This window comes from Pezoporus occidentalis, unplaced genomic scaffold (genome assembly GCF_034315485.1).
Source record: "Pezoporus occidentalis ecotype Australia unplaced genomic scaffold, CSIRO_AGI_Poc_V1 ctg13, whole genome shotgun sequence".
NCBI lineage: Eukaryota > Metazoa > Chordata > Aves > Psittaciformes > Psittacidae > Pezoporus > Pezoporus occidentalis.
In genome coordinates, this window is record NW_026913103.1 from 13612822 (window position 1) to 13631714 (window position 18893).

Genomic DNA, 18893 nt, shown 5'->3' on the forward strand with positions numbered 1-18893 from the left:
TAATTAAGCTAGCCTTTTGTAAAGCTGTTTTTTGATCATACTTAAGTTATTGCAAGTCTAAAAAGCTGAAATATTTTAATTGAGGTTAGTCAATGTCTTCTAGGTAGATTTGTGTCTAGTCTAATTTCCAGTAAATATAAGAAATGGTAAAATAAATGCATTGGATAAAGTGTGTAAAAGGAGTTAATACAGTTTTGAAAAGTTTACATTCTGTTCTTATGATAAAACTGATATTTGCTGTGTGTTTCACAGGAAACACCTACATAAAAAATGAAACTAATACTGTCTGACAACCTTTTTGATAAAATAATGTCCCTTTTGGGAAGGCCAGTGTCATTATGTGGCACCAGGGAGCAAGGAAGCTTGCAGAAAAGCACTGGACTGAGAATGAAATGGACTATATTTGGTTGGTGGAGAGTTTCTCTTTGGGATGAAGAATGGTTCCCTTCCTCACAAGGATGCTGTGTGGAAACATTTATTAAAAATTTCTGAGATGGAAATACAGCTATTAAAACTGTTCCTAATAGAGCTGTTTAATTATGACAAGGAAATCTGCCAAAGACATGTAGGTTCCTTGTACCTGTTGAAGACCTGTGAAGACTGTGTCTAGCACTGAAGATTGTGCTAGACAGTATCTTTGTCTAGCATCCCTGTGAGGAAATCAGGGAACTGGTGATTGATGCTTTATGGCTTAAATGCTTTAAGAAGATACATCTTACCAGCACGTGAGAAAAATTGACGAACATTTTTAATACATTTTGAATCACTTTAATGCCATTAATTTTGATAAATATTTGCTATTAATACAGCTGCATTATGTACCTCTATTTTAATCACAGTGTAGTATCATGAAGTGCATCATTTGTGTTGCTAGGCAGACTTGGGCCAACAGCTCTCTGCTAGCTGAAGGTTATTCAGTGCTGGAAGATCAATGGAATGTGGCTTACAGACTGCAGGGCTGGTTTTCTGAAAGTTGGAAGTTGTTGGCTTGACATCATGTGGATCCCAAATCCCAGCCAAGAGTTTTTCTTTACCAGACCCAGAACTTCCTAAAGTAGTACTCTGGACAAATCCACTGCAACTTCTGCAGAGACTAAAAGGAGATCAGAGGACACACACTTTCATTCTTCAGATCTAATGGACCTTGGGGTTTTCTAATCTTCCTTTTGGGCCATGTATTTCCTGAAGTCATAACTCATTTATACTTGACTTCCCTCTCTGTTACCTGAGCCTATTGTCTGATCCCTCTGTCTTCCAAACCCTGTCCATCTGTGAAGCTGTGGGTCTGTGACAGGATGCCAGTGATTATGGTTGGGTCTGTTTTATCTTTCCTTGCTTTCTTCAGAGGTACAAAGAGGTTCTTTTGATTTACTTCACCTTCTGTACAGTGTCGTCATGAGGATGGGAAGCCATGTGCCTGGAATTGGGTGAGGATGGGAAGCCATGTGCCTGGAACTGGGTGAGGCTGGGAGGAGAAGCGAACTGTAGCTGAGGAAATGCAGGAAACTTGAATCTTCCATTCTTTCCAAATGTCTAAGCAATCCGCAACTTTTCTTCTCCTCCCCCCTCGTTAATTTGTGAGGCACTCTGATTCTGTGCTGATGAGTATGGTAAGAAACACCTAGTGAGATCGATTAATTTCCCATCTTTTAAAAAGTGGGAATGAACAGCCCACCAGAAAACTAAATATTGATGCTGTCAGTGGCATGATAATTGGTCTCTGCTTTCATCTCCAGACAATCCCTTGCTTGGATTCCATTACTCATTCTAAGAGGGGAAAGGTTATTAATGCACTGTTCTTTAATTTTTTTCTTGTGTGTGTGCGGGAGAGAGAGCAGTAACACAATAAATACATTGGGTAAGAGACAACATTTGCAAGAGATCCTTGCCCAATTTTTTTGAATCTTATCATGAAGAATGTGAGCCGTGACAAATTGTTCTGCTAATCAAACAGCACTGAAAGGTTAGGTCATTGGAAGTCTTTAGTCATTTTGTGCTTTTCAAAAGTGAATTTGTTAAAATTATGCCGAATACCCACTTAAGCCTGGGTTGAAAACCCTACCTGTGTTTTATAACTCTGCACTGTCAGAACTCATAATAAGTCAAACATTCTTTCAGAGGTACTCATAGGGGAGAAAAAACCCTGTAAATTTAAGAGTAATTTCAGATTGTAAATGAAAAAGAGAGGCACGACTGTTCATTTGCACCAATCATGCCTTCCTTTCATCTGCTCTGATTAGGCCTGGTGCCGTTTCATCAAACTACTCCATCACTGAGCTGTCACTCCAGTAGTCTGTTGATTGAAAACAATCAGGGCTCTGATGGCACAATTATTCTGACCCTTTAACTAGAGGCTGCTGTGATAATGAAAGGTTGATTATGATAGTTTGTGCCTCTTTCAGTTTGCCAAGAAGGTTAATTTGGGCATCAGACGGATGTTTAATGGGCGTTTGCTGGCTACACTGAGGTAAATGAGAACGTGCAGTCTTCGATATTGCACGGATATAGTTTGGCTGTCAATCATTGTCATTTTGAGTTTGTGCCTCACAGTCTGGAAATCACATTTTATTTTTTCCTTGGGATTTAATTTATTCTGTGCCCTGAGGAAGTTCTTTCACTCTGTGACCTTCACAGTAGCTTTCTCTGTCTTTTTTCCCTTCCCTCAAATGGAGCCCAAAGGCATAATACATCTAGAGGAACATTTTTCTTTCATTTTTCACATTAAAAAAAAAAAAAGGAAATCTAAAAATCCCTGTTTATCAACTCACCCTGAACAGAGCAAATGTTTTAATTCTGATTGTAAAATCAGAATGTGCAAATGAAAGCGTGCCTACTTCCTAACACAGTGCCACAGAGGGGGCTGCTTATGTAGACACACATTTGTAAAACTGACAAACAGGTAATTTTAAAATGTCTCTGTGTAAAGAGGTTGGGGGATGGCAGAGCTTTATTTTCACAGGCTACACACGTATGCCTCAGCTCGGTGCCTTGTAAATATGGTCTCAGTCACTGTACTACAACTTTTTGAATTGAAAAGTCTCTCTTCAGGGTTCAGGGGCAAAAGGTATTTCATTGCTGATTCAGAGATTATTAATATTTACTGTGTTCAGATTGAGAGAATCCTATGCATAATTTTGTAGTTGTTTGGCTCAAGGTGCAAAAGAAATGCAAATACCTTATAATTTTGATAGTTCTACATGCAGCTCATTACAGTCTTATTTTTATGCACATTTTTAATTCAAAATAAAAGAAAAAGATTTCCATCTTTAAGGCTCTCCTGCATCTAGGCTTGAGCCACTTATTTTCCATGCTGTCCACAACTGTAAAGTAGTATCTGATTGATTCAATTGCAAGGAGATTGTGCTATATGGTTACTTACTAACTTCTAAAAATGTTCATGTGTAACTCATGGCTTTGAAAAAGTGTGTGTGTGGTTGGTTGGTTTGTTTGTTGGGTTTTTTTCCCAGCAACGATTCTTCACCCATATGTTTTTATTCTTAAATGGGTGATACAGACCAACTAGGTCCACTTTACTTAAAATGTCCTTTGTAGTCTCTGAAGAGACAGAGGAGGACTAAGACCTTTCAGAGATCCAAATTCAGGCCCTTTGTAAAACTGCATTCATTTTGAGGAGGTGGAAGATCCTCCATAGCCTTCAGTGGGCTTTGGTTTAGAGCTTTAGTAAATGTCCTGGTTTATCCATAGATTCTGCTCCTGGACTTGAGATTTGAAGAGCCAGATGGTACTGCCAATAGCCAGCTGAGAGTGACAGCAGTTTTGTGACAAGACATTACAGTCTGGAACACCTAAGGCTTGCCGAGTTAGATAAAATTCAGCTAAAGTTGAAATCGTGTATGAGTTTAGCTCCAAAATACATATTTCTAGTGTTCATATACTGAACTAGTTAAGTCTAGGTTTTGCTTTTTGAAGTTTCCTTAGTGCCTTAGATTGCTGTAGCTATCATGTTGCTTTCATGACTCTTTGGCTTATTTATCAACAGGAGCAGTTCTATAGCATTTTCCAGTATGCTATACATATATACAAAGATATTAATTTGATTTTTTTTTTCTGAAATGTTTTTGCTTATGTTAAGCACAGAAGGACTGCTCAGGTGAGATTTGTGTTGAAAAATGTTCTTTCTCTTTCCCTAGTATATATATCATCATCAGATCGTCATGCAGAAATCAGTCAATACGTGTTGAATATATCTGATCTCAGTCCAGGAAAATGCGTACCTCCACTTGTGTTTCCATATTTAGAATTGTCCTTTCTCCTAGAATGAGAATCTTCACTATGTTACTCTATTTAATATTTCCATTTGCTTTAATGAAACTGTGAATTCATTGTTTTGAAACTTTATAAAAATTAATGTTTCCTTTTCCTTGTTGTTGCTAAAAAAACCCAAACTCAAAACCCCTCATTTTTCCCCCTACTGTCAGTTTTTGGCTTCATTTCAGTTATTGGGGACCTTAGATGGTATAAACTAGAGTAGTTCCTTTGCAGTCTGTGAGGCTACAACATGAATACATCAACAGAAGAGCAGACCAAGATAACTTCACTGGAGTTCCCATGACCCTTGCCTCTCACAGAGCTCAGGCTTAGAGAAGCATTTTGTCTCAAAGCACTGTGGACAGAAACTTTCCCTGCCACTGAGTTTATGACTTAAAGCAGTTTCCAAGCAAACCTGGGTCTAAATGAGTATGTAAAGCTTTTTGCACTCACAAAGTAGCTTGGCTTTTCTGGTTAGCAAACTTGCTGTGATGTAAAGTGAAGATCTGGTACATTTCCTGGCAAAGTGGCATGAGAAGGATTGCAGGGGGATGCTGAATGGGCAAGATAGAGGCATGCTGGGCTCTCTTGGTACCTGGGATAGCTAGCAGCCCAAAAGATCAGGTAACTACTTACTGCACGACTTATCTTCAAAGGGAGTGCAACTCTTAATTCAGCTTTAATCTGTGTCCTCTCCGGCTGTGGCATGTGTGTGGTACATGCATCATTAACAGCAGGGAGGAAGGCCCATGTTCCGAGGCTGTGTGAATTGGACTGTTAAAGTACCCTGCTGGAAGCAGAAGCAGCTGTTGAAAATGCAATGAAATCACAATCCAACATGCAGGTGTGCTTAGAAGTATGCTCTAACTGTGCCACAATATATTTTTCCATCTGTTTTCTGCTGTTTTGAGAATGTAGTTCGTTGCTAAATCAAGTAATGTAATGTAACCTTGGAGAAGAAAAATCCCTTGGGTTAAGGCTTTAGAGTAAGAGAATTAATCTGATTTGAAAATCCTGTCCTTCTGAGGGTCTACTTTTGTCATTTGCTTAGTTTAGAAGATGAATATGGCAAAATGTATTATTTATTAAAGTTGATATAGGCACTATGCTGTAGCTTCCTATTTTCTCACACTCATACATTAAAATTAATAGAAAAGAAGCTTCTAACAGTTTAAACAGAATTTGCCTATATGGCACCAGGAGTAGGAGTCGTTCCTCATTTTTGTAAATTATTTAGCAGTGATACAAATATTTAAAACCTCAAAATTGTGGGTGGTCTCTGGTGGTTTGTTGTTTTTTTGGTTTGTTTGTTGTTTTTTTGTTGTTTTTTTTCTTGCTTGTTTGTGTTTTAAACACAGTTATGATTTCAAGTACTATTGTTATCTCCTTAGAGAAGCCTGAATGTCTTTTCTTGCAGTGTCGTAAAGTGTATAATGGCTTTGAGTTTATTTTGCCAATACTGATTATAGTTGCTAATCACTACTGCCAGAGAGGCTAAAAAATATATCCTATAATAGTGTGTAGATGGGGGTGAATTTGAGGGTTTCTATGTAGACACCAGGTTCCTAAGTCTAGATTAAACAAAAACTGAGTAAAGGTGGTAGAACTTGTGTTGATAAATATACAGGTGTTTGCTGATATGTTACATGAAAGTTTGCAAATCTGCCATATGTTCATGGGTGTTGTATTTCCCTCCTTTATACTGAAAGAAATTTAGAATTGTACTACAGTCTATCAGTGACTATTTTTACTGCAAGCAAAAAACTTGAGAACTGAATTTTCATTCTTTTGAACTTCTCCAGCGTTGCAGTAGCTGCCAAACCATCCAATGACTAGAATATCACACACACAGATAACTGTATTTTTCCATGCCTCCACAGTGTGAAACACCATGTTCTGCTAGGGAGCACTGTAAAAGTGTGTATTGCATAACAAATGTAGAAGCCTAAACCTCAGTTTGAGTGTCCCTAGAACCATATGAGCTGTTCCACAGCATTGTGTCATAATTTAGGAGTTGGTCCTGTATTCCATGAATATACATAAAAATACCTACATTTGTAGCTTAAATTCCTAGCCATTATTATTAAAGAATTTCCCCAAATTAATTTATGGCATTTAAAATCAAGTAGCAGTCACTGTTAATCAATAGCAAGACAAGGAGATGAAAACATTATAGCTTTTAGCTCTTAAGGCCTTTTCTCTGCCCTGTAGTGCCAAGGATCAGGTGTGGGTCACACAGGATACTGTTGTCAAACAGTAGCATGAGTTGGGCAGGAGCTTCTAATCACATTGTCATTCCCAGACCTCAGATGTCTCCCTAAGACCTGGTAGAACCTGCCTACTGACAGACCATCCAGGTAATAGTGATGTGGAGGCTTCTTAGCCCCACTTTCTAAATTATTATAGTAAAATGCAGTACTGCACTGCAAACTGGTCTCAGACAGGTAGTCTGGTAAGAGCCACTAGCAACCTACACAAAAGACAGCCTGGAACTCACCTTTTCCCTCTGTGTTGCAGCTGCTTGTCAGAAGGGAGAGATGGAACCAGTGTAGACCAAAGATACCTCTAAGTTCAGCATGTAGAGGATTATAATTGTAATTGTAAATTGCAATAACCTTAATTGTGAAAGATTCAAAAGTTTTCATAAATGTGCAGGACAGATGAGTGGGGATGAAATAATGTAGGAAAGGATTGAGAAAGTTTTGGTTCAAGACCGGGAATAGATTGTACATCTTCTATGAGTGCCACCAGAATCACTTTGCACTATCGTTGTCGTGGTTTAGAAATTCTGTGATTTTAGAGAAACATTAAGCATTATTGGTTTCAGTGAAACAATTTTACAACTCCAGGAATATTCTCAGTGCAGACCAAACTCAGTATGAACCAAGTTGCTTTTGCCCAACTTCATGGAGCAGAGGAAATGTAATGCAACATCTATCCCTTCTACTGCGGATCATCACACATTCTGTATGCAGAAATGAATGCAGATACTGTGTCTTTTTATGTAGTGTTGCTTGTGTGTTTATATAGTATTTCTTGGGGGGTAGGAGGTAGGACAATAAAGAAAAGAGGAAAGATGAAGTTCTAAGATATTAGCAGGCATTACTGTTGAATTTCCTTCAAAAGCCTTGTGGTTATCAAGACCTGGTTTATAGAATCACAGAATCATAGAATCAACTAGATTGGAAAGGACCTTTAAGATCATCAAGTCCAAGCATTACCCCAGGACTGTCAAGTCCACCACTAAACCATATCACTGAGGGTCTCATCTACATAGTTTTTGAACACTTCCAGGGCTGGTGATTCCCCCACTTCCCTGGGAAGCTTGTTCCAATACCTGAAATCCCTCTCAGTAAAGAAATTTTTTCTAATATCCAATCTAAACTTTCCTTGGTGCAGCTTGAGTCCATTACCTCTTGTTCTAAAAGAACAAGAGTTTACAAATGTTTACATTGGTGCATGTGTTTAAGAGTCTGTAATACCTTTGAAGAGTCTGTCATTATAGCACAGGTGATATTTCCATGATGCCATTTTATATGTGAATGAAGGCACAAACTATAAGGAAAATAAACTAATCTGCTGGATGCAGGTGTTGACAGATAAGAACTCAGGTTCTGTAAATTGCTCTCTTTTAATACAGCAACTCACACCTCATTCGGTTGGTATGAATTCATTTAGGGTCTTCATCATGATGAAGGTAGCTGGAATTTCACTTTGATTTCAAGTGTCTAGTCAATGATGAGAGCTACAGGCTTCTGAAGACTTTGAGGAATGATTCACAGGGCCCAAGGCATGGAGGAGGGAGTTGCCTAAAACCACTCTGCAGGAGACAATTGATACATGGATCTGGTGGACTTAAAACCTGTGAATATAATGCTCAATGATTTCAAGTCCATAAACACTTTCAAATGTATTTAATTGACACCTTTTTTACTAGCAAGTCTAAACACATATAGTTAATGCACATTTTGAAATTCAATACATTTAACTGTCTGAACTACTGTTGCAATTTTTTATGCCCTCATTCTTTGTTTCACAAGGGTTGAACAGAACAGTGAAGAAAAAGTGTTTCAAATGAATCTTAGAAGGTGGGTTTAGTTTGTTGGCTTCCCTCTGACAGAATACAGAAGTAACGATAGATTTGATGGACTACACATATATGAAAGTCATGAGTAATAGAAACCTTTCTCTTCAGCTCCATCTTGTGACATTCCCATGAGCAGTACAGGGCAGTAAGTTTTAGCTGAAATTGTTGTTACTGCACAGCTAATTCGGAACTCTTGCTCCACAAGTTCTTTGACAGGATGAAATGAATTATCAAGTAGAGGAGTCTGTCTTCATCCATAACTAGTTAACATCTTTGTTAATGACTTGGATGAAAGAAAAATATGGGGTTTATGGATTTGGACAATCAAAAGGTGGAATGGTGTTCGTGCAGCTTTTAGTTAAGATTGAGAATGATCTTGACAGATTGGAGCAGTGGCCTGAAATAAATAGTGTAGAATCCAGTAATGGCAGAGAAAGCATAATGCTTTGTGGGAGTCCAGCAGAAAAAAAAAAAGAGGTAGAAATGATACTCAGCTTAAATGTGAAGCAGCAATGACATTGTGCACTGGGAGTCTTGTGTAGTGATGTACAGACAAGAATGGCAATAGATTGTCACAGTCAAAGGGATCCTTCTAATCTATTTGTTACTACTACAGCCCTAAGAGAAAGTTCACATCCAGTTATCTGCAGCAGACACTAAAGAAAGAGGGGCATTTTCTTTCAATGACGGAGAACTGTAAGCCATGCAACAGAGGTTTAGAAAAGGTGACCCAAGATGGATTGAGATACTTTTTCATTCAGGAAAGAGGAAAGTGCAGCACACACATTAAAATGCATCAAAGATGGAGAAGGAAAGGAAGGTAACAAACTAGAAAATCTGTCTGAGGGGATAGGTGAGCATGGGAATGGTTTTCCCGAGGAAGTGTGGATACCTTCATCACTGGACATTTTCAGTAATAACTTATACAACAGTTCTTAATGGTTTAGGCCCTTCCTAGCCTCAAAGCCTGGTTGGATTTGATATACTTTATGTCATTTAAAAACTATGTTTAATTTTGGCTATTAATACCAGCTGTAATTGCTGAACAGTTTTAGAGTCTTTCCTTGCTGCTTCCTGTCAGTCCCAACCAGTAGAGCCTCTTCTCTGCTTAATTTATGGTCTCTTTACACCCCTCTCCACTTTATGAATGAAATAAATTAAGAAGAAAAAAATAATTGAAGGATTCAGTATGTATTTTGTTATATTCCTTCAAAATTTTGTCAAAAATAGAATGAAAGATGGAGGGGAGAAAGGGCTTTTCTTTCTAATCATCTAATGGTAATCTTTCTTTTCTTTCTAGTGTGCCCATGGTCTCCAGTGATCACATAGCCCCTACATTAACGTTATTGCTCCTGCAGCTTTATTCTGGGATCTTGTAGTTTCTTACAGCATTACTAACAGTTTGCATAAAGAGTATTGCTTAGCAGTATTGCAATCTGATAATGCTGTGGAAATTCTTCAGTGGAACTGGAGCAGTACAATGCTTTTATGTATATTGTAGGTAGAGTTTTAGGAAGTATGTTTCATGTTGACTTACATGCTTTCATAACTGCTTTTTGTATTGATAGGTGTCGCTACTGAGGCAACTATACAGCAGCTCTTGGAATGCAAGCAGTTTTCAAAAGACCAAATTTCAACCGAATTGTACACAAATAATTGGTGTCTTGTTTTTCCCTTCCTTCCCCCCACATTTAGCTGGCTGTGAGGTGGTTGGAGCACAACTGCCGCTACCAGTACATGGATGAACTTCTCCAGTATGTCCGCTTTGGCCTTATGGATGTGGATACATTGCATACCGTAGCCCTTTCTCATCCTCTTGTCCAAGCTAGTGAAACTGCAACAGCTCTTGTTAATGAGGCCTTGGCTTACCACCAGAGCGTCTATGCACAGCCAGTCTGGCAAACCAGAAGGACAAAACCTCGCTTCCAGTCAGACACTCTTTACATTATTGGTGGGAAAAAACGTGAAATCTGTAAAGTGAAGGAATTGCGCTACTTCAATCCGGTAGATCAAGAGAACGTTCATATCGCAGGGATTGCAAACTGGAGCGAGCTTGCACCTATGCCTGTAGGGAGAAGCCACCACTGTGTTGCTATCATGGGAGACTTTCTCTTTGTAGCTGGTGGAGAGGCAGAGCACTCCACAGGGCGCACTTGTGCGGTGAGAACTGCCTGTCGATATGACCCCCGCACTAACTCTTGGGCTGAGATAGCTCCAATGAAGAACTGTCGGGAACACTTTGTGCTGGGAGCAGTGGATGAGTACCTCTATGCAGTAGGGGGCAGGAATGAATTACGTCAGGTCTTACCTACAGTGGAACGCTATTGCCCCAAGAAGAACAAGTGGACCTTTGTACAGTCCTTTGATCGATCGCTCTCATGCCATGCAGGATATGTGGTGGATGGTCTTCTTTGGATATCAGGTAGAAAACGTTTCACACAGTTTGAGGTACTAACAAAATACCAAAATACTGTCTCAAATGAAACTAAAAAATCTTCTTTGGTTTATATGTCATGATAACTTTTGTCTTAGTAGTTGAAGAATTTAATCCTGGAAGCATACTATCAAGCTTTATTAGAAGTATAGGAGCATAACATACCTATACAGATTTTTTTTGTCTGCTAAATATCTCTCTGTGTTTCAAGCTATGTATGTGCTACCTCCATTTGCTATTTAAAAATTACAGTGATTTGGAATGATAATGCACTTTTGAACAAATTTCAGGTGACAGGGTCTGGATGTTTCCTAAAAAACAAGACTGAGTTTCTGTAAAATGGTCTGGTACCACTGCATTTATTCCTAATAATGAAATGGAGAATTAAGTGCTTGTTGGCTTGTGTCAACCTGCTTGAAGGCAGATGTATGAATTGCTCCCACCTGCTCTTCAGGATATTGTAACAAGCCAAGATGACTTTTGTTAGAAATCATGCACGGGCTCTGACTGTCCGTAACAAGGGCACAGGACTTCATGGGTAGCTTTAAGGCACATGCAAAGATGTAAGTCTAGGCCTTGTAATCTTAAACTAACATATCTTTTGCAACACAGCATGTGCAATTTATGTGCACATTGATGGAAGCTGAGGATGTTGTGTCATCAGTCTTTGTAGTGACTTTTCTGGTATTAGTCACTTTGCAATAAGCTTGATGCTGTCTACAGAAGATTTGACAGAAAAATACCCGCTTTTTAGTGAGTGTGTCATGAAAGGTTATAAAGTTGTAATATTTATCAAGGAAGTTAATAAGTAAATGAGTCCAGTCCTTGAGGAAAATGTTCGTTGATTGCCATCTTCATTGTAGATAACCTCTGGAGATTTTAATATGGTCTGGGATGACTCCAGTGACAAGATGGTCTATGAATGAAAGATTAGGTTAGCTACTTAGGCCTTCACTGTGCTCCTCAAAGTATGTCATTTAAGTTAGTGGAGTAATTTGCAGATGTACCTTCCTGTCCACACGGATTAAGTGCTTTATGGGAATGGATTCCCAAGCACTGATAGGGAGGTAGCAAGTATCTATTTTTATACATATAGACTAAACTAATGAATCATGACTTTGGAATTAAAAGCATGACAGAACACAGGAAATCACCACCATGATCCCTGGCAGGTGCTTTGGGCTGTTTTCTTCAGGAACAGGCATTAAAAGAGTCTTGTAGAGTTTGTGCTGCATGTTCACCCTGAAGTGTGCATGAGGCGGACTTTGAAACCCAGGTGTGGTACAGAAACAGGGTTTCTGCTTTAGGGTGCCTGCTGAGTGTGTTCAGAGCATTACCCTGTGTTTATTCAGTACCTTTCCTATTTTATCAATAGAGAGAGATGTGTGTCTGATGGGCAATTCAAGCACATGGATGCTACTGCCATGCTGTGTCTAGATTCTGTTTTTTTTCCTTCCCTCTTGTGGTTTATGTTTGTCAGTATATTTATGAAAACCAAGGCTTTTTAGGAAATTGTGTTAAGTATATTCATATAAAATAATTGAAAGAGCACTGGAAATATCCATCAGAGTGTGGTCCTTGCTTCATGAAAAATTATGCTGAGGATTAATTAATGTGCTTAGTTACGTAAGTGCAATGCATGCCTCCCTGTGTGCTTAAATACTATCTGCATTTATATAATGAAGCAGTGTGGTATTGTGTCCAAGGATATGCCTCTAATACAGCCTCTAATACGGTAGAATCAGGAGAAGAGGTAAGTGGAAGGCTATTAGGTGAGCTGTCTAAAACTTGGAAAACCAACAAAAATATTTTATCAATCAGTGTTGTTCGATTTATATTTGAAAATGCTACCAACATGACTTTGGTTGTGAAGTCACAGTAAGGAGCAATATTTTAGCAGTGGAATAAAATAGACAGGACTTTCTGGTTGTATTTTGTATAGTTTTTGAGAAAATGCTTAGCAGTTTTGAGTTGCTAGATCTTGACAGGTTTTGAAGTACGTGAGCATGCTATGCAAAACTTCAATAGGGTATTGATCTGAATTATGTACTCATGGATTGAAAACTGTTTTCTGTGTATTGAATAGTTATTTTAAAAATTAAGGTAGATGGAGATGCAATAACCGTAGCTAGCTTTCTCTTATTAATTGGTTAGGGACAGAATGTAGCTTACTGTACGTGTATATTCAGGGGCAGGGGAATAGTTGCTGAGAGATGTTTTATTGTTCAAAAAACATCAGTAGTTACTGCTGAAAAAAATCCGCTATTCATCATCAAATATGAGGTGTTAGCATAAAAGTAATCAGTAATGCAGGAGGCAACATAATTTTGAAGTATGTGGCCTAAAATTAACTAATTAAAAAATTAGTCTGCGTTAGGGTTGTTTCTGAGCTGTATCCCTGCTGCTTTTTCTGGGAAATACGGGTCACCAGTGAGAGTTCTCAAAGTCAGTCTGCTAATACCAGCTGGCAAGGTAGCCATGAAAATGTGCCCAGATTTTTAGTAAGTAACTAAATTAAATAGTGATAATAGAAGTTTCTAGCCCTTGTATTTGTGTAGAGAGTCAGAAAAATATGACCCGCACATGGACCATTTACTTTATAGCCAAAGCATCAGTGCCGTTGTCTCCTAAAGGCTTTGCTAATCAAAAGCTGACTAGACTTAAGGGGTTTCTATTATTGTTATTATTGGGATTCATTTTCAGCTTTACTTTGCTGTTCCTTTGGGACAAGTATGAGAAGGAATAAAAAAATTCTAGAGCATAAAATCATGGAAACGTGCTAAACAAAACGCTGTGCAAGTATAAGCACATGCTGGCAATAGGAGATGGGTTGCCGATGTTTTAGGTGACAGAGGGATTCCTAAACTGCCACCACCTCTTTGGGGATTTTAACCTGCCAGAAGGCTCAGAGGGAGTCTTGTGCACTCTGGAACCAGTTGGACCCTCTGGTCTGAACAAATGGGTTCAGCTCTTGAGTTTTTTGAGCTCCATTTATTGTGGAACATATTTTTATATTTGTGTCTTTTTTTTTTTCATAGCCCTCATTATATTTCATTTTATTACCAAAAAAAAGAGATGGGAATTCATTAAAATAATATGCTGGTTATGGCTGGGATAGAGTTAATTTTCTTCATAGTAGCCAGTATATTTTGGATTTGTGCTGGAAACAGTGTTGGTAACACAGGGATGTTTTAGTTATTGCTGAACAATGCTTAAACAGGGTCAAGGCCTTTTCTGCTCCTCACACTACCCCACCAGTGAGTGGCTGCGGGTGCACAAGGAGTTGTGAGGGGACACAGCCAGGACAGCTGACCCCAACTGACCAAAGGGATATCCCAATCATACGGTGTTGTGCTCAGCATATAAAGCTGGGGGAAGGTGGAGGAAGGGAGGGACATTCGGAGTGATGCTGTTTGTCTTCCCAAGTAACTGTTGCACGTGATGGAGCCCTGCTTTGCTGGAGATGGCTGAACACCAGCCTGCCCTTGGGAACCGGTGAATGAATTCCTTGTTTTGCTTTGCTTGTATGCGTGGTATTTGTTTTACCTATGAAACTGTATCTTCAGGCCACAAGTTTTCTCACTTTTGTTCTTCTGATTCTCTTCCCAATCCCACCAGCGGGGGAGTGAGGAAGCGGCTGTGTGGGGTTTACTTGTTGGCTGGAGTTAAACCACAACAAATAAGTTTTCCATATTAACAGTAGAACATTGGGCAGATGGTTTGGAAATTTTATAGAAAAATGAATCTTACAGGCCCCGGTTAACATCTGACACTGTGACCCATTTCACAAATGACTTGTATAACACATGCTTGAAAAGCAAAGCATTTGAGTGAAAGAGAAACAAAATGCACCAAACCCTTTAGAGTTCAACACTGCTAACAATCATTCCTTATAAAAGCAGGGAAATATTTTCCATACGGGTGAAAACTTGAGCTATGCCCATTTCCCTGCAACCTCCATGGCATGCATGTGCAAATCTGGAGACCTACTTTTCTATACACATTAACCTTCCTCCTCCTGTATAGGTGTAGTGCCCCTGGGGACAGAGAGGGGCAGGCACCCCCTGCCAGGCACTTCAGCTCTGGGCCGTTCATGCACCTGCAGCTGGGGATAAGGAGGTTTCCCCTCTGCTTTAAATGCTCAGGAGATTAGCACATGAAAAGTCCTCTCTGAATCAAAGTATTCAGTTGTTTTGCAGAGGTCCAAGTTGCCTGACAGTGTGTCAGCATGTGTGAAATCACATCCTGACTTGCACATGGAAATTCAACTTTCCCGTTAATGGCAGAGATTTTGACTAAGGAAAGGATGGAGATCACATGAATAGTTCTTTGAGAACTATTCTGAATTAGCAAGTGGTTTGGGGTGAAAAGTGTCACCTTACTATCAGTATGCTGTTGTGAACAGAAGAATTTTTTTTTTCTCAGTAAATGCCTATAAAAAACCTTTTATCAAAAATCAATCTTGAATAAATAGAAATTTGCACTATCTAACCAAATCAGGTTTTGCAGTGTTGCTAGCACAGAAATTACTAGGAGAGGGAGATTAAGTAGTACATTTGAGTTGCCTCAGTGGCCCAGTCTTAGTCTGTATATAGAACAGTATTTCTTTATAATTACTATTCATAGAATCACAGAACCATTGAATGGTTTGGGTTTGAAGGGATCTTAAAGGTCATCTACTTCCAACCCCCTGCCGTGGACAGGGACAACTTCCACTAGACCAGGTTGCTCAAAGTTCCATCCAACCTGGCCTTGAGCACTGCCAGGGATTAGGCAGCCACAGCTTCACTGGGCAACCTGTGCAAGTGTCTCACCACCCTCTTGGTGAAGATTTTTTTTCCTAAATTTAAATCCACCCTCTTGCAGTTTAAAGCCATTCCCTTCTTCTGTCACTACATAACCTTATAAGAAGTCCCTCTTCAGATTTCTTGTAGGTCCCCTTTAGGTACTGGAAGGCAGCTATAAGGTTTCCCCAGAGCCTTCTCTTTTCCAGGTTGAACAACCCCAACTCTCTCAGACTATTATTGTTATACTGTTTAATAATAATGGTTCTCACACCCTTTCAAGCATGGACATTATAGGTTTGATGCCATTGATTCTTTCTAGATTGATTGTAGATGTCGGGCTTTAATGATTTGAGAAAACCTACCTACAGGCAGACTAGGGCTTGTGTCCCTGTTGTTTGAAACTGGATTGCATCTGGGGTGGAACAGTGTTAATTAGAGATGGTGTCTTCCAGGGGACTCATTAGGGTGGGCTTACATGCTGAGGAAGGATTATCTTGTGTTTAACACACAGACGTGTAAGAGACAAGAGATTTCTATTTTAAAATAGGAGAGTGCCTTGGGGTACATGTCATGAGATTCTGTATATTCCCTGGATTTGCTGAAAGGAATACACATGAGAGCTCTTTGCCAACATGTAGTTTTACATGTCTCCCAGTGAACTCTGTTTCATGCAGGCAGCCTAGCACTAGGGGACTTCAGAGAGAGTTGTGAGATTTTCTGGGGGTTTTGGACTGAATTAGATTTCTTGAGTCATATGGGGGTCTTACTAGGACATGTTATAAATATGGATTATAAATTTTCCATTGGGAAAATGGTGTTGAATCTACACTCTTCTCTTTTGGAAGTGTCTTTATTGAAGGTGTTTTTCAGTGTAGCTTGTGGGCTAATGGGGGGCTGGAACAACCCAAGATATTTTCTATGTGTGGAAAAGGGCTGGACAAAGCGGATCTTGAAATCCTCCAGCAACTTTCCTGTGTAGAAGGGCACTGTTGTATGAGGTGGGAAGTTATGGATCTTGGAAGGCTTAAAAAGCAGTGTTTACAGCCTTCAAGGGAGTGAGGAGCAGTGACTGTGGCAGTGGTAAAACACTGTAAGCCCACAGGTTGGGTGCTGGGCTTTGCATGAGCATGTTGTCATGTCTGTAAGAGCAAGAGAGACACGGGCTTGTCCTGAGGGTGCTCCTTGCCTCCAAGAAACTCTAGTCCTCAAGGCAAGCTGCTCGTATGATGCAATCATCACTCCATTTATAAAACCCAGCAAGGGCTGCCCAAGCTGTTAATTTTCTGTCATTTACCCAGACAGACTTTTTTTTTTCCTTTCTTTAACTGATGGGTTACTACCACGTGCTTGACATCAAATTTAATAGCATAGTTTGTATTTTTAAATACTTCTTTTCAAGTGTTGTTATGATGCCTCCCTGCCTTTCCCCTCCTTTCCTCAAAGAAAACGCTGCAGAGAAGTTTAAGAAATTATCTTGGAATTACCCAGGTTTTGTCTACTGAGAAAACATGTATTATTTTTAGTACCATTGAAACTTTTTTTCCCCTTTTACTATTTTTGAAGAGCCTGCTCTTGTTTTACCCTTTCCCAGCTGCCTGGAGTATATAAAAATAATTAAAAAAAATAGTTCAAGAGGGCATTGCAGACTTGTTAAATTTGAATTTTGGCAGAAAATTTTAAACTTTTGCTATAGCACTTCAAAGTTAGGAGGAACTTGAGTTTGAAAATTGATGCAGATATAAGATGGCATATTTAATGACAGATGTATCTATAGAAACCTGTTAAGATGCAGATTATCCCCCTGGGGAGGGGAGATCAAAACTGCCAATCTATAAAATATACTTGTTAGGGGAAGGCATGGAATCTATCTCTGCGAGCACTTTGATTGCAGGGGACAGTGTAGCAGCATGTGGCATCATAACCTAAGAGCAGACAAATCAGCTTGATGACTTTCAAAGCCAAGAATACTGCTGGAGGCAAGGGTACTCAAGTCTAGAAGAAATTAAAACATATAGAGACTGTTATTAATTCCAGATCTATTTTTGTGTAGTCAAATCTGTATGCAAATCCATAGCATCTCATTTTGGCAGATTAATCTAAAAGTGAAGAGCGGTATGTGAAGGGAATGTAATGATAAAACACCACAGATGAGCAATATTGCAGGGAAAAAATGTAAGCTGTGTACTTGATATGAGGGGCTCTTTGTGAAGAGAAGCAAATACTTTTGCTTATTTGATTATTTCATTATTTCACAAGAAAGCAAGCCACTTCTTTCTTCCTCCATATCTTTCCCCCCAAATTAAGGTGTTCTTTCCGAATGGAAATACGTGACCCAGCATTGTGTTTCCAATGCATCTGCTGTAATTTAACATTCTGGAGGTAACCACCCAAATAACTATGATCTTTGTTTCTCAAAATACTAATCTGACATCTCATTTTTTAAACAATATACTAGGAGTGAAAATAAGTATGTAAAAGAAAATCAAACTACAAACCAGGTATTAGAAAAGACTGTATTGTGCATGTGGCTGATGCCTGCTAACACTGTGAAGGCTGCATAACAGTGCAGAGACAAATAACAAACTGTGGGATTAGACACGGGAGCAGTCACTGCTTTCCAATGCGTGTTCTTGCATGTGTACTTCACAGGTACTCTGGTAGGCAGTGTGTGGCATAGTATTATGGAAACAGTTTGGAAAGAGTACATCTCATCTCAGCTGTCTCTTAGCCTGTAAGCATCTTTGAGGAGCTTATGCTATCCAAGTGTAGCCCCAGTACAGGCTGGTGCTTGCAGAGATGCACCCAAACAATAGTGTTACTCCCTGCCGTTGCGGTTGAAGACAAGAATCTTGGATAGATTTGTCTGTAGTTTCTACTATCCATTGATCAGATTCTTGGCCTCACTCAAGTAATTTTGCAGTGATCAGTGGGTACATCCATGTTAGCAAGTAGCTCAGCCCAGTAGGGACAGATCAGCAGGTAAAACTTTGGTGACGAGTTCTCTATATCTATCTACTCTATGTCCAATTCACATTTTTTGCTTTGGATTATGTTTACTCTGATTCTCTGGATCAAATGTTCCCAGTACTCAGCTGGTACAAAGCCATCACATTCTTACTCCCCGTTAGGAACTGGAGCACAGCTGGTGCACATCTGAAACAAAGCTTTTGGTTTAACTTGAATACACACCAGTCCCACCCTACAGCCTAAAATGACACGTGACAAATGGGGAGTTGCTTCAAAATCACAGTATGGCTCTGAACCAAAATGCTGTGCTAGGTGCAGCTGGAAGCCAGCAAAGTCAGGATTCCCCAGC

At 39.4% G+C, this 18893-nt stretch overlaps 1 protein-coding gene across 5 annotated transcripts in view; it reads left to right on the forward strand.

The window, feature by feature from the left end:
- The window catches only part of KLHL32 (kelch like family member 32), a 122497-nt gene that overhangs the window by 94006 nt on the left and 9598 nt on the right, over window positions 1-18893 (forward strand). For all 5 annotated transcript variants that reach the window (XM_062608436.1, XM_062608431.1, XM_062608435.1 and 2 more), the window contains one exon: window positions 10052-10778. In XM_062608436.1, coding sequence (XP_062464420.1) covers window positions 10052-10778 — 727 coding nt within the window. The remainder of the gene's footprint in view (window positions 1-10051; window positions 10779-18893) is intronic.